The sequence below is a fragment of the Pholcus phalangioides genome, unplaced genomic scaffold (genome assembly GCF_987345545.1).
Source record: "Pholcus phalangioides strain wild (caught in Gottingen) unplaced genomic scaffold, Ppha-v1.0 ptg000022l_1, whole genome shotgun sequence".
Lineage (NCBI taxonomy): Eukaryota > Metazoa > Arthropoda > Arachnida > Araneae > Pholcidae > Pholcus > Pholcus phalangioides.
This window is the reverse complement of record NW_028301615.1, coordinates 36,939,267-36,956,851: the sequence shown is the minus strand read 5'-3', so window position 1 is coordinate 36,956,851 and position 17,585 is coordinate 36,939,267. Positions and strand designations below refer to the sequence as shown.

At 31.5% G+C, this 17,585-nt stretch overlaps 1 protein-coding gene across 1 annotated transcript in view; it reads right to left on the bottom strand.

Moving 5' to 3' along the window:
• LOC149070287 (uncharacterized) overlaps window positions 1–17,585 on the bottom strand; it is a 150,090-nt gene that overhangs the window by 10,864 nt on the left and 121,641 nt on the right. Inside the window, exons 2-6 of the mRNA XM_089249926.1 lie at window positions 15,486–15,549; window positions 14,057–14,142; window positions 13,062–13,154; window positions 3,454–3,513; window positions 2,461–2,535 (exon numbers count right to left, since the gene is read on the bottom strand). Coding sequence (XP_089106052.1) covers window positions 2,461–2,535; window positions 3,454–3,513; window positions 13,062–13,154; window positions 14,057–14,142; window positions 15,486–15,549 — 378 coding nt within the window. The remainder of the gene's footprint in view (window positions 1–2,460; window positions 2,536–3,453; window positions 3,514–13,061; window positions 13,155–14,056; window positions 14,143–15,485; window positions 15,550–17,585) is intronic.

Below are 17,585 nucleotides of genomic sequence, written 5' to 3'. Positions count from 1 at the left end.
ATAATGTTTCCCTTAGATTAAATGTTTATTTTCGGTTATCTGAATTATTTAAATGATGATTCCTTGTTGATTTTGAAGCGAAAAATGTTTTCAGGAGAAGAAATGCAAGATAAATATTTGGATTAGTTCCATGAAAGCTACTAAAAAAACTATTTTCTCGATTTAAAATATTTTATGTGTCAATTTCTTTTTTTATCATTATAAATTATTTCAAAAAATTAATTGGAAATTGGTTCAGATTTCAAGTATTAGGTACTACAAAAAATAATCAGAGCTTCTTGGAGAAACTTAAAAAATCAATTATAATTTTTTTTCAGGTGTTAATTATTTGAAATTCTGTCTTTTTAGCATTTACCGAAATTCTAAAACTCGAACAGAAGGGAAATAGAAACAATAAAAGAAAACTGAAATTTACTAAAAAAAATCAGGAAAATTTCTATTTATACGAACAGTCATTTTACAACAGGAAAGAAAATTCTTCTAATGATATTTTTCCAGAAATACGGAAAATAAATTAATAACCATATTTTCTAACACCTTTTTTTTCCCCCAATGTTTGCGTAATTGGAAGAAAATTGATAGAAACCGATATCTCACGTGAGTCGGATTTCTCCATGTTTTGTGTGTTTTATTAATATTTTATCGTGTATGGGTAGCATGAAATGTAATTATGAGTGTTTCTTTTCCGTAAAAGGCACATAGTAACTGGAAATTTTTCTTTTGTAACGCCACGGAAATTGTTAAAACACAGTTTCTCTTATCTTATATGTTTATTTTCAATTATCTGAATTATTCAAATGATAATTCCTTGTTGGTTTTCGGAAAAAAATGTATTGGAGAGATTCAAGAGATACATTCGGATAAATTCGATGGAATCTAAAGAAATAAATATTTTCTCGAATAAATTTTGTTTTCCAAACTCTTCACTAATAAAAAAAAAATTTTTTTTCATTACTGCAATCTAAAACTTAGTTGGAAAATTTGAAGATCAGATTTAATGTATTAAGTATTGAAAAAATATCAAAGCTCCTTGAAAAATACTTAAAAACTAAATACTTTTTTTTTGATAGTTGAATTGTTCAAATCTTGCCTTTTTAGCATTTACTGAAATGACTTTAATAATAATATTATCAGGAATTCTGAAACAGTAGAGCAAATAAAAAAATAAAACAACAGAAATTTACTAAAACATCTGAAAAATTTTTCTATTCATTCGATTAGTTATTTTAAAACAGGAAAGAAAATTCTTGCAATGATATTTTTCCAGAAATACGGAAAATAAATTAATAACCATATTTTCTAACACCTTTTTTTTCCAATGTTTACGTAAATGGAAGAAAATTGAAGTAAACTGATATCTCACGTGATTCAAATTTTTCCATGTTTGGTGTATTTTATTTATATTTCTTCGTGTACAGGTGACATGAATGTAATTATATGTGTTTCTTTTCCGTAAAGGATACATAGTATCTGGAAATTTTTCTTTTGTCACGCCCCGGAAATTGTTAAAATAACGATTCTCTTACCTAATATGTTTATTTTCAATTATCTGAATTATTTGAATGATAATTCTTTGTTGGTTTTAACGCAAAAAAATTTTTTGAAGGGATGTATTTCAAGAAATTCATTCCGATTAATTTTATGGAAGCTAGTGAAAGAAATATTTTCTCGATTAAATAACAGTTTTTTAATTTTATTTCCAGTAATTCGAATTTCATTTTTTCAATCTGAAAATTAATTAGAAATTTTGAAATTCAGATTTCAAGTATTAAGTATTACACAAAATAAAATATCTAAGCTTCTTGAAAGAATTTGCAAAATTAATTAATTTTTTTTTTCAAATGTTAAGTATTTGAAATCCCATCTTTTCAGCATTTACTCTGAAATAACTTTAATAATAATATCAGAAATCCTAAAACTGAAACACATTTAAAATTGAATGTGAAACATTATACGGCGACAAATAGTAAAATATGAAGTGTTTGGAGAGAGCGAAAAAAGAAGAGCGGGGCAAAATCAAAACTAATAGATAAAATGTTGAAATTATCAATAAGTTATCGGTGAAATATTAATAAGTTATCGATGAAATATTAATAAGTTATCGATGAAATATTAATAAGTTATCGATGAAATATTAATAAGTTATCGAGGAAACATTAATAAGTTATCGATGAAATATTAATAAGTAATCCAATGATAATACATATAATATCAATTAAAACTAAATTAATTTTAAAAAATATCAATAAATCATTAAGTAATTTATTGAATGAATGCAAATTTAAAAAAATATTTGCAATTTTGGTAGGAATTTTACATGGGATAAGTTTTTTTTTACTGAAAATTTATGAAGATTTGTGGAAAACATTTTTGAAGAGATTTAAAAATTATAAAAATTTTTATAAAACCAGTTTCTTCTATCAAAAAAAAAAGTCATATGAAATGGTCATAAAATCTTACCTGACACGTTGGTTCCATTGAATTTCCAACTTTGTATTCCCTGTATTGAGAAAGCACGCATAGTACTGCATATACCTATAAGGAAAAATAATTTTCATTTTATGCATACGTGCATCATGATTAACTACAACTAAATGCATATTATATTTTCCCGTTATTTCAAAAAACTAATATCTATTGCTTATTTATACATATTTATTACGTTCAGATACAAAACTTTTCAAATTAACCCTTACAGTGGCAATGACAAGATATTTTACCTAACTTGATGCATTTTATTTCGTAATTCCGAGCCTTTGTCGCTTTTTTAAAACCCTCTCATTTCGGAAAAACCAAAAAATTTAAAATCATTAACTCTATGAAATAAATATGAGTTCAACACATTCAATTTCTAAACATAGAACTCTATTTCAATTTGAAAATATAAAAATATTTTTAAATTGGAATAATTTAAGAAACAAGATTCCGAAACACAATATAAAATATTAAGAATTTGAAACCTAAAATTAAAAAAACCCCAAATAAAATTTCTAGAGTGATTATCGAAAATTTGAATTTTCGGACAGTTTGAAATAATGAACTACAAAATCATGAAAAAAAATTCAAAATATACAAATAAGCATACTTTACTAACAAAAATCATGTAAAATACTGAAAATTAAGCATTTAAAAAAATGCTTGAAATTATTTCACATGTAAACATTTTATAAATTTCATAACAAAATTACAAATTTAAGGATAATTTTTCTTGATTGTGATGTACGTAATTATTTGCTTACAATTGCGTACACCGAGCACGTAAATTATTATTAGAAAATGATATTATTGAAGACAAGAATAAAAAAAAATTAACAATAATAATATCTAAATTTTATATCATACCCCGTGGTAACATAAGCAATAATCAATTGATTACTAAATGCATAATATAAATTATAAAATTATAGAGTTAAAATTCCGTAAATATTTCGGAAGTAAATAATAACCACTCACGTTGAGGGCCGTTATGAGCACGTCAATGACAAAAAGAACGGCGAGAAATGGATCTCTTACCTAAATATGAAAAAAATTAAAAGTTAAAAATTATAAAATGCATGAAATGTTTAAATATAGAAACTTTTTTTTGTATTCGATTTTTAGTTTCTGAAACCATAAAGATTTTTCCGTATTTTAATTGTTTGTTATTTCAAATTTTTCGAGATTTTCAATTTTATTTCTTTTAAATTCATATTCTTTAATTCTCATCTTAATTTTTTTTTTATCATTTAAAAAATTTTTTTATCGTCTTTTAAAATTTTTCTACATTTTGGATATTTTTTCGACTATTTCATCACTTGTTTTTAATTTTCATTTCTTGAATTTTTTTATTCTTCAAATTTTAACTTTTAAATCCATTTTTCTAATTTTCATTTGAAATTACTTAAATTCGTTTCAATTTCGTTTTAATTTTTTTCAATATTTCCGAATTTCCTTTTCACCCTCTACAAATATTATTTTACCAATTGAATTTTTCTACTCCGTTTCTTATATTTCATCTTTTACCGGTGTGGTTTTTTTTTTTTTTGAAGTTTTATTGTTTTTAGAAAAATTTTTAATCTATTTTTTAAATCTCTTTGAAATTTTAAAATGTAATTTATTTTTAATTTTATTATATATTTTTAAATATAAACGTTGATCATTATTTGAATGTTACTATAAGTTTAAAAAAAATCTGTTTATTTTTGTTAATATTTATTTAATACTCTTTTTTATCTTATAAGAAATAAACTTTTGTTTAATTGCATAATAATTTTTTTTTTATTTTATGATTTTTTAAAAATTTTATTTTGTTACTTTTACGGGTTTTTTTTTATTTTTTCCATCTTTTTCATATTTTTTTTTCTCACTTTTCATTTTTTTTTTTTTCCTATTTATCTTTTTTTTTCTCTTTGCATTGGCATTTTAATCTTTCTGCACCTTTTTTAAAATCAATGAAATTTCTTATAGGATTTTTTAGCACATTTTCTAACTTTTTTTCACTCTTTCAATCTATTTTTTAATTATTTTTTCACTGGTTTTCGTATGGATTATTTTTATTCAGTTTCCTTCTTATCAGTTTTTTCTAAATTTCAAAAAGTGTTAAACGGGAAAATTATGAATGATATTTGCATGTAAATAATTGATACGTGAATATACAGGGTGTTCTGTTAATGGACCGGCAAACGCGGAGGGTTGTCAGTAGGCATCAAGAGGAACAAAAATTGCATTGGAACATGGTGACGCAAACCACGTTGAGAGGGTGAAAATCACGAAAAACCCATGCAGGTTTCGACGTCACGCTGGAACGACAAAAAGTACAATAATAACCACAAAAAAAGTTATTTGATTGATTATTACAAAAGTTGTTGGAAGTGGCGGCTGCTAACGTCATTGCACACTCCACAACGACGTAAAAACGATTCCCGCAATACTACCGCAATTACTACTGAAATACCGCTAATGTACGTCGTTCGCAGCGCGTGATCCTACCCCAGCGCATGCGTTTCGCGACGCTTCTTAGGTCAGGTATCGTGAGCGAACCCACGAACGCATTCAGCGATCAACTGACATCTACCTTTCGCCACCTCTGGACTCAGCGCCTGCATGCGTTTTTCGCGATTTTCACCCTCTCGACGTGGTTTTCGACACCATGTTCCATCGCAATGTTTGTTCCTCTTGATGCCTACTAACAACCCTCTGAGTTTGTCGGTCCATTAACAGAACACCCTGTTTATAGGTCACATATATATATATATATATATATATATATATATACCAGGGATTGACAAATCAGGGAAAAATCTAGGCTCCAACCAAATATTTTAGGAGCCAAGCGCATTTCTTTCGCCTGAGCTAGTCATCACATATAGAAAATTTTAAGCACCAATATCAACTTTTAGGTCACCATGGTGACCGAGTGCATGGGATTTGTCAAGTCTTGCTGTACAAGTTATTCTTCAAAGGGATTACAGTAAAATATAATAACATTAACTATGCATGTGATCAAATTTCCAAACAAAATAATCAATCTATTTCTGTTCAATTAATATGAAAAACCTATGCCTTGAAGGCAAGAACTCAGCAGCCATTTGTCCCCTTCAGATTGTTTCTTAATGTTGTCTCTCAAGTAATATTTTGTTTTGAATATATTTATTGACTAACAATCAATCATACCAGATGGCAAACAATGCTAATGATCACCCTGTTGGAAAAAAACACGGTACAGCATCAGAGTCTAGTCTTATATACATACATAAATTTCCCTAATCTTAATTAACCAATATCGGTCCATTAACAGAACACCTTGTATGTATTTCGTATTTAATATAAAATTACAATATATTCATTTTGATAAGTCAAACGCTTCCTGTCATAAATTAGGTATAAAAAACAATGAAAAATAGTCAACGCAACGTTTCAAAATTTACTTTACAAAATACTTTGCATTCATAAGAAAGTGTAGAATAATTCGTTTTCTTTAAGGCTCGAATTCTCTCTTCAAGTATGCTGATCAATTAGTTGCAGGTTTCGAAATTAAAATGCAAAGGCATTTTACTTTCAAAGTAAAATCGATATTTTCAGTCGATTTAAGAAAAATAAAAACTGAAAGAATCTCTCTCGCGTTCGTTATGAATAAATAACTTCTGAAATATAACAGAGAAACTTATTTTCGCGATTTTCGCTTTTTGATTTGAAAAATTTCACGGCCCGCTAGAAACTCAATTTACTTTGAAGTCGAAACATCAATTCTCCAAAAACATAAGCGAGGGAACAATTGTTAGAAATCGGGAAAAATTTTCCTCTCCTCAATCAATAAAATTCTTTATGGCATTCAATAACTTCTGTCAGTTTGACCCCATCCAATCGGAAAATTTCATTTTTCTTCCGAGATAACTCTTCAATAAAATATTTTTATCAAATCTTTCGATATATCGACAGTTGAGGGAGCAAAAAAAAAAAAAAATTTCATCACAGAATTACAAATTTTATACTATACGTGGATTACACGATTAGATGCAAAAATGATTGTTAAATACAAAATATTTTCAAAAAATAACGTAAAATGTTTGGGGCTCCATACCTTCTGTGGTATAAAACCGGGTGTCCCATAAATTTGTAAATAGTTAAAAATTCTGAGGAACTGGTATCTGAATGCGGTTTGTGGAAACGTTATAGAGTACTCACACAAGCGGGATTTTTTTTTTCGGTACAGAAATGAAATTTAGTTCACATTTTTGAAGAATTTAGTTTCACATTTTAGAAAGCTCTGCACGTAAGCAAATAACAAAATTTTAGGCCCGAAAAACTCTTTCTTTAACCTCTGCTGCGTCCGAAGCATTTGCAATGCTTCAACCGACGGTTTGCGGCTGAGGTAAAATCACTTCACCAGTAGTACTTTACGCATAAATAATGTCAACATCACAATGGGAACCTTATCTCAGCGCCAGTAACGGGATAACTCGGAAATCAGCTGCTTATCTCAAGCCTTGCATTTTATGACCGATTTGCACATTTCTAGTGATTTAATTTCGTAAAGTGTCCTCTATCGACACTAATTCGAACTAATTTTTTTCTGTACCAAAAAAAATATATTTTTTCGTGGGAATTACTTTTTTGCAAAACGGATTCAAATTTTATAATCCCTTCAATAGTGTTACGGATTAATAACAAAATTACGAATTTAAAAGACACCCTGTGTACAGTTTACATGGAGTATATGATTTTATGTAAAATAAATGTTAAGGGTTTTCTACCTTTTAAGATAGTAAAAAACTTTCTTATGTAAGAAATATTAAAAATATTATTTATCCATTGATTTATTTCGAACTTTTATCATATATATTTGAATGTGTGTGCTACCCTATGCCAGTACAAAATTTCACACATCTCTAAGACTTAACGTTTCACAAATTTTCAAAAAAAAGAATGCTTTAAAAACAGCTTCCGTGCATGATAAAATAACATGTCATCAACGAAATTGTTTAAAAATTCATTCAAAATAAAGAAACTTGATATAGAAATGTCCTCTCCACTTGTTATAAAGAAAACTGTTGAAATTATAAAATGACGAAAAAGATTTGAGATTCATTCATAAATACTTGGGTTATAAAAGAATTCTAAATTTTTTAAATTTAATTTGGAATTAGATTGAGTCGATAAAATCTCCATTCTTCATCCTTTTATAAACACTGAAAAGTTTTCTTCACTTTGAATCATATCGCACAATAATCGTGCAGTTTTTATCATGCGCGCAAGTTGTTTTTAATGCATTTGTTTGAAAATTTGTAAAAAAAAATTAAGTATCAGGGGTCATTCAAGTATTACGTAAGCAGATTTTCAGCCATTTTTGACCCCCCTCCCCCCCCCTTGTCATCAAAAGTCAGCAAAACACCAACCCCCCCTCCCCACCTGTCAGCAAAATTTCGTCAGCAGTTTAGAATGTTTCATATCTTCAAAAAGGGGTGGTTGATGACGTAAGCAACCTTCAAACCCCCCCCCCCACCCTTGTCATCAAAAGTCAGCAAATCCGAAACCCCTTCCCCCCCCCCCCTAGATGCTGACGTAATACTTGAATGACCCCTCAGAGATGGGTGAAATTTTGTACTAGCATAGCAGAGCATACACAATGGAATATATGTGGTAAAAAATTGAAATAAATCAATAAGTAAATAATAATTTTTAATAATGCTTCTACATAAGAGAAAGTTTTTCACCATGTTAGACCCATTAAATACAAAATATTTTCAAAAAATAACAGAAATATTTAGCGTTCTATACTTTTTGCTAAAATGAATACAGAACTCATTAAAATGCTTTATCAGTCCAAGTTGAAATTTAATTCATCAACCGTGTATCGGCTGCATATCGCAAATGTTTTTCCTCCGCTAAATAAATTGATCCGATTATAAGTATGGTAGGGGTTTCTATCGGCGTGTTCCTCTCAAACTCAATTCACAAGATTGGCGTATGAAATAAAATCAAGAGGAAAATATGTCATCGAAGCGGAAATAATCGAAATGTGATGCGTTAGCGGAAAGTCCGCTTAACTATGTAGAAACAGGGAGAGCAGAAAACTCATCAGCAATTAATGTACTTCTCATCTAGACATTTACGAGGTCTGTTTTCGTCTTGTTACATCATTCGATAAGAGACTGTTCATGTCTCGAAGAGTTTTTGAGATGGTCTAACTGCACTTGCATACGTGATGTCATTTTAATCTTAACCATAAACAACTCACGCCGCTTAGTGTGATCACATCGGAACTCGGGGTTTTTTAATAACTTGGGCTAGGATTTCTTGACCCAACATCCGAGAGAATATGCTCCCTTAAAAATACATTTATGCCCTAAAAAACTAAAAATATGCCTTAAAAACCTAAATTATAAATAGGTTGACCATAATTCCTCGAGGAAAATACGGATATGCCAATTATTGTCAAAAATGCTGTCAGATGTACACAAACAAAATTGCTAATTGTTGCAAATATCTTTAGCGGAGGCACAATCGCCTTCACCATAGGAAAGAAATTGCAAAAAAAAAACCGCTGTATGGAATAATAGCGGCTATTTCGGACTGATTATGACATTGTGAACTGAGTGCAGGAATGTTTGTCAATAAGGGAATCGTCTGACCTCCTGCATACGCTAGGAGAGTGATAACGATAACTTATTGAGAAAAAATGGTTCCCATTCGACCTTTTAGCTTCGAAATATGCAAAAAGACGAAATAAAACTTCCGACGGAAAAAAAAATTGATAACATAAATCTAAGTCCTGACAACTATAAACGAATTTCTCCCATCTAATTATTCCGTCCAAAATATATAAACATAAATCCGTAAAAATAAGTCTAATTTAAAAAAATAGATCGTGTAAGAGGGGATTCTGCTCAATAGCAACGGTCGAGAATCAAAAGTTCTCTCTCTATCATTTTGACAAAAATCATATCAAAATAATGGTGAGGAGAAACTTCTCGTATATTGACGATCAAGAAACAAAAAATTTGGTGATTCCTATCCCACCATTTTCTTCTATTTGCTTCAGCTATTGATGCTTTGAAAGAAGACTTTTCGCAATCAAGATAATGCAACGGGAAAAGAGGAATCGGAAACTCTTTTCCCATCGAAACATACACAGAGTACTTACTTACTGGTATACTCAACCAGCTGCAGTATCCGTCTACGAAACGCGTGAAAGCGTTCTCCTTTGAGATTAAGAATTGATCGAATCGCTTTCTTGGAACGAAAGCGGACATTAAGCTTAATAGTCCTGTTAGTTGTGACTTAGCTGGATGAGATAGATGCTTACTTAGATATATATATATATATATATATGAGAATTTTAATTATCCGCAACTTCCATTAAGTCCCTGGATTGTTAGTTGATGAGATGTGGGAGGTAATTACCGAGTCTTGGTTACGTTATGTAAGAGTTTTGTGGCGTTATATCAAACGACGTATAATTATACATGAGGAAGATTCTAGTTCCGCGTTAGCTGCTTTTAATTATACATGAAATTCAGCCTTTGATCGTAATGAGATTTTTGAGATACTGTCATTCCCGTCAAGGTCAACAACAGGGCTGCACAAATCTATTGCCTGACATGTTCGAAGCATGTAAGAACTTCGACCAGGCATGTATTTTTTTTCCGACCGCATACCCACCGCGGTACATGCAACAATAACAAAAATTTTAAACACTTTCGTTCTTTAATTTTTTTCATCGACGATGACCAAGTGTTTCCTACTCACCATTCCACAGAAATGCTAAATTTGTCACCAATAATGCAAATGTGCAGTCCGACGTATTTCACTATATTTTCGTGGTCCTAATGTTTACGGGCCGTTCAAGTATTACGTGAGCAAATTTTTAGCCATTTTTCACCCCCCTTCTTGTCAGCAAAAGTCAGCAAAACGCTGACTCCCCTCCTTCCCCCCCCCCGTCATCAAATTCAGCAAATACTTGAACGGCCCCTTAGCAGCCCGGTGTGGTCATGCGCCTTCATATACTGCAACTGAGCTTAAAATGATGCTTTTCTGGAAAACGGAAAACCTCACTTTCAGCAAAATAGTATACCCTGATGGTATTCACGGAAGAGAATAAGAGACTTCTTAGTTTACATAAAAACGTGAAAAAATATTTTTCCAAAAAGAATTGTATACTATATATAGCTCTATTATACAGTATATAAAGTGTGCGAAAGGGATAAAAATGCTCTGAGATTTATTCTAAAATTGCAGAAAATACTTATACCGCATTTTGTCTTTGCAAAAAAAAACTACCGAGAAAAATATCCATCACAAAATTTTGAGTGCCTGCTGTCATCTATCAAATAAAAACTGAACTATCTGTCATGGTTTTCGCGGCCATCACTTGATGAAAATAGTTTGTTCGTGTTCGAAGACCGTCGTCCTTTTTTGTTTTATCAATTCTCCTGATGATGTCGCCAACCTCTAATGTTGGGGAAACGTTGAGAACTAACTCAAACGGATGACGGTCTTCGAACCCTAACAAACAATTTTCATTAACTGTCATAATTTCTTAACGAAATTTAACGAAAGTTAATTGTTGGCTTCAAACGGGTTATGCAGAATTAAAACGAAGAAAATGTGTTATAATGTCATATTTATCTATCATATTATTATCATTATTATCATATTATCTATTTTTATGTTGGGCACCGATGTAAATTTTATGTGCCGAAATAACGGTTAATATGTTTTTATATTTTACGCTAAATCATTTTTTATAAGCATTGAAATACATAGTAACCGGTATTTTGGCCATAGATATAACCATAGATCGAGCACGCAGGGTTGCTTTTTGTTTCCTACACCTAACCACGTGACTCGTGGTAAGAAGAAATTCCTTGTTAAATGAAATAATATGGCCGCTCCTTCGGTGGACACAGTGAGTGATTGAGAATCGCTCGCTATGCCGAAATTCTGCTGTGTATTGTATCATTGCTGGTTGCAATGTATCATTTATTGAAGGTGACAATATTACCTTTCACAGGCGAGTTGAATTTCCTTTTTGTATTAATATTTATTAATTGGATGTTTTGTTCCGCGAAATGTCCCACCGCTAGAGGATTGGCGCACATTTTCGTTTACGATTAAGCTTCTTTTTTTTTTTGCTTTGTTATGCGTTAAAGTACATTATTTAGATAAATTAGAATGTTTATTAACATTGCATATTAATTTAAAATGAATATAACACGATTAGCATTTTTTAAAATTGATAATTTTGTCTTCGAATGAGAAATGTGTTTGGCGTGCAAAGTTGGCGGAGATTTTCACAGTTTGCCAGATGTGTATATTCTGGGTATGGAATATCCATGAAAATTACATTTTCAGCTCTTATGGCTATTGCATAGCCGTGGTTAATCCTTTTTTTTTTCTTGATGTGCTGGCCATGACCCGGAGGGCTCCAGTTGTGAAGCCCAGAACAATTCACTTTTTTTTTGGTTTTCTTACTTAAAATCGCACAAAACAGTGTCTCGTGAAAAATTTGGAGGGCGTATGTGAGGGATGGGGAGTCATGGGAGGCTTATACGTCTCCCCCCCCCCCCTCCAAGCCAACCAAAAATTAAAAAAAATGAATTAACATTTCGATTAAGAAATTTGAAATATCGAAAAAAAAATTTGTGATATTTTAACAAATTTCTGTTAATTTAAATGCACTTTAAAGGGTAGTAACTCTCTCTCAAAATTTCTAGGGAAGAAAATTTTCGTGTCGTTTCCAAAAGTGTGTATTATAAACCACGGGGAAAAAAGAAAGAAAATAAGAGGGAGAAAAAGAAATTTATGTTCCAAAAATAGAATCACCGCACTAATTTTGATTAGGAATTTCATCTGTGAAAGTTAAGTACCGTTTACCTATTGGTCTCGTATATTAAAATGCCTTTATTTCGGTTTCTAAAATAATGCCACGAATAGCACGAATCTAAATTTTCTTCATTCATTGCAGCGCGCCAAGTTATGGATACCATGGTCTTGTTATTCAACTCGTCACGTTGGGGGGGGGGGGGGGTGCGTGCTTCAAAAAACGAGGGGACGATAGGACGCGCAGTCTAGTTAATCTTATGTCTATGATTTTGGCGCATAAATTTACACCGGTAACTGCATAAAAGTAAAAAATATGTATTTTCATAACACGCGTTGTTTATTTTTACTCTGCACATCGATTCAAAACCAACAGCCATTTTATTTCAAGAAATATAACAGATATAGTTTCGTTTTTATTCAATAGGTGGCAGCAGGGAATATTGCTTTTCATATTTATAATAGCAAAGGGTAAACATGAAATATGTACTCAAGTAAGCTCGGTGATAATGTTTTTCGGGCATGTGAATATTTGTTCGGTCATCTATATTATTTTCTGCAAATTTGTGCAGCACTGATCAACAAGGTACTGCTGTAAGTTCAAGAAAATGCTTTGATGAATATTTTAATAATTTTCTACTTCTATTTAACTTTTGACAACTATAAATTTATCGTACAGTTGCAAATTTATCAATGATCACAGGGGACTTTTTAAACGACTAGTATAATAGGAAATAATTACATGAATTTTTCATACTTACAGCGTCTTTTATCAGGTAGAACGTCACCATCACGTCAATCAAAGTCGTCAGCCCGATCGATACTGTCCAAGGAAGGAGCAACATGCGCTTATCCTACAATTCCATGTGAGAATAAAGACGGAAAACATATAATTGATCGAAACAGTAATTGTCGTATTTTTTATATGTTAATGAATGAACCAATTTCACTTAGAAATAAAAAATTCACGAAATTTCTCTTAAGTAGGTATTTCTCGACCTTTCTGAACCGAACTGCTACTGAAATTTCCAAAATTATTGATGATTCACTTATGACATGCCATGTTCAATTTGCGTGAACGATCCCCCCCCCCTCCTCCCTTAATACCCTTTCAAACTATTTCGTCATTATTTGTCGTACGGTGTAATATGTAGAATTGGAAAATTTAAATTTGAGAGAATTTTTAGACCACTACAAATTTTTGAAAATTGAAAATATTAAAGTTCTATTATTTTAATATATATAATATTGAAGTTGAAAGCGTTTTTGTGATACACGAAAGTTGATTTGGAGAGCTGAAAATTTTAAATTTGTGCCAAACACTTGTATCTTATAACGAAATTGAACACGCATGTTTTTCGGATTATAAAATTATTATACGGGACACACATTGTTTTCTTCATTCACTGCATTTTTAATATTGTTAACAACGGCAATGAGAAATGTTTATCGTATTATTACAAGAATAAATTTTTCAAAATATGAATATAGAACGCCTGGAAAAAATATATAAAGTAAAATTTTGTAATTTTTCGAAAATTATTTGTTTTTGTAAAAATATCTAAATATGAATATTCACATCATTTAAATATTTTTATAATTAGAAATTACTGTGTACGAGCAACGATTGGGAAGGGAAATACCAGGGCGATGGCTTCTTGGACATGCTATGTAATACGCTAATTTTCACAACTATTTGCTTCACTATCAAAAGCTACATTAAATACTAAGCTTCTGTCTGGGAATTTTACTATACCTTATAGAGACCGTAAAGCATAACCATTGATGATATGCTGGAACTCGCATTCAGAATCACCATCATCAGGCAAAGTCCCAAGAGTGCTATGATTTGACGGAAAAGGAAAAAAACACATAAAAACTTTGTGATACTCAATAATAAATTGTATGATATTACATGGTAATATATATGATATTGCATGGTAATATATATGATATTGCATGGTAATATATATGATATTGCATGGTAATATATATGATATTGCATGGTAATATATATGATATTGCATGGTAATATATATGATATTGCATGGTAAAGGAAAATTCCAGGTTGTGGTGTCGTGGGGAGATTTTCACTAATAGGCTTGTTAATGAATGAAATAGCTCACCTCCAGAGGTCGAGAATTCCAGCAACATTGACACGTTTAAAATGAAGTACGATAGCATAGTAGGATAAATCGAGAAGCTATCCATACTTAGATATGGCAATCTTTTTTATGGATAGTGTATTATATACGGCATTACGGTATTATTATATATGGGCACTATATTTTTGGCGTTCTGCAAATTATTTCTCCTATTTATTTATTTTTTTGAAAGTTCGAACTGACCAAAAAATCGTTTACAATTACCCCGTCTGACCCTAATGTACGAGTGAATTTTTTGAATACTTGATAGAATGAATTTTGTAAAATTTCCTTCTACATATCGTGTAACTGTAATTAGGCAAATACATATGGCTCACCTCAGATTTTGATTCATAACCTCAACAATATATAGCAGAATATCATATTAAAATTTCGTAATGATACAATTAATAGATTTTTAAAAATCATGTTTCAAACTCAAATCAAGTGTCAAAAAAAAAACATTCTTCGTAAAACGCATTTAAAGTTTTTATTCACTGTTTACTTGTATGTAAAAACGCAACACTAAAGTGAATGTAACTTCGGTTTTAAGCGTCATATAAACAAAACAAGGCCTTCTTGGGAATCGCACCCCCCCCCCCAAGGGCATCTACGGCTTTCGTAAAAAAAATAAATAGAAATCGATATTTTCTTCCAAAATCACGTTTTCAACGTAGTCAGATACCTTAAAGGTCAATATTGCTTAATTAAAACCGAAACAAGCGTTCCGAAAAATGCTTTCGGGACTGCACATTCATTGGAAAAAAAAAAATCTGTATGTCCCGGAAAAGCGAAGTATATGGTCTCCAGTGTGGCGAGTCACCGAATTTTTTTTTTTGTCAACACGGGGTCGAGATTCACTACTGCATTTAACCGGCAGAGCTATGATAGGCAGGAGGAGGGGGGGGGGGTTTGAGCTGTTATAGTCTCATCTACGGCACCCCGATATGCGAGTGAAAGTTCAAGATTATTTCAGCCCCTTAAAATGCAGATCTAATGCGACTGATATCAATTATAATACTGATGTTATTTGATACTCACTCGCAGAGTCTTTGATTGTGGTTGCGTGACAAGCTCCAACGATGAAGAGGATAGAATACAGTATCTAGGAATAAATATATATTACATACGACATTTATTATATATAAACATACAATATATCCTCATAATACTATGTTTAATTTCTTTTTGAAATCACTCTTGCATAAATTTGTGAATTCTGGAGACGAAACAGGAATTGTGTTTCAAATCGGAATCTCCATTGATAGTGATACAGTCGAATTAATACTTACTGAGGATGTGGATTCATCAAATATATGTGTATAATTAATATAACGCAATTATTTTCAGAATAAAATTTATAACCGTTAGAATGACGCCAATAAATAGAAATCTTTGCCCTCGTTGATTTTTCTGTAAAACCGCATATTTCAGCGGTTTTTAGACTTTACAACACCGTCGCCAGACGTATTATTATGTAATAAGACGCGGTAATGAACAACTACGGCCGTGGTTATTACCCTAAAAGTGGGGGATGAGGTAGTCATAAAAGTCTGCTCGTAACAGTGAAATAATATATATATAATCCATAATTCTAGTAGATGTTCCAGGAACACACGATAATAAACCGCAACTCCTACTTATCTGATCATATCACATCGAAATTTTATCGATAATAATATTCGGGCTTTTATATGAGAAATTTATTGTGGTATTTTTTGTGGGAGGCTTTCAATTCAGACACAAACTAATTGTACGTGAATTTTCGTGTGTACATAAACAGTGATTAGAATTAATTATGAGAATAATTATGTGACTTGATTCCTTCCCGGAGGTAGTAAATTGTAACACAATTGACACGTTTAAAAAGAAATACGATAAACATGTTGGGGTAAATCGAGAAGCTCTGTCCATACTTAGAATAAGACAACCATAAGTATTCTTTATGGGCGTTGTATAATATTTTATCATGTGTATATATTGTTTATAATGTTTCTAATTGCATTTTTAATTGGGTTGCTTTATTTCTGAAATATATGACATCCATATTTGTTATGGGCATCTTTTTCTCAGCCACCTCGCTGGGCATTTTGCCTGTTGTGGTGTTGTATTTGTATCAAAAAAACCACTCAAGAACTAGGCTGTCTGTCCTTAGGGTCCTTGAAACCCCAGGCTGACGTACATGCCATCTTTGAATGAAATTTGGTGTCCGTACAATCTATACGGCCAATCGCTGTTCACTATCCTGCTTTTTTGTTTTCTTTTTTTTAGCGATTAGACGTCACTTTGAAAAAAACATTTGGATAGACAGTGTCAGAGACCTTCCGCCTTTGAACAAATAACTGGTTTTGTCCCTCTAAGTGACGTCTAATCGTTGCAAAAAAGCAGGATAGGGAATAACGATTGGGGAATTATAGCGATAATACAGGCATTACACTTGCGCTCAAAGATGGTAGATATTCATTAGTTTCTAATTTTCCCCACATTTACATAGGACAATTGTTTTGACTAGAATTAATGATGTTGTCGTTAAATACAATAGATATACATTGTTAATAGTCATTAATTTAGAAACTTAATTACCTCATTATTTCAAGTCTTTGAACGAATCATAAGTGACGTAAGTTTGGGGTATGACTAATATAGGTAAATGACATTCCACTGAGAAATCTGATACATGCCGGAAAGTAGTTTCTGTGTGTACAAAAGATTATAATGTATTTATGATGTCGCGGAAATTTACATATTCTGCGTTCGGAAGTGCTGTTCTCCCCATCCCCCCCCCCATCTTCTAAATTTGGAAGTAAAAATGGTAGATGTATCCAATGTTTCACCCGTAAGCATCATGTTCACCGTTTCCTTACTCTTCTGTGGAGAGGTTTTTTTTTTTTTTTTAAATTGGAGACAGACCTGCTTTCGTTGGAGGCAAGACCATCCTATCGCATGGGATCACCCGGACACTGCCCGAGGGCCTCAAATGCATAGGGTTCTCACGATAATGAGATTTGGCAGAAATATTTTCAAGAATAAGAGTACGGTATATGAAATTTAGGCAAGCAACTTTCACATCTAGATAATGATGTTGGGACATCAATTGTGCCCGGGTGTCCATGGTGCTATAGGCCCTGATAAGAGACGCTT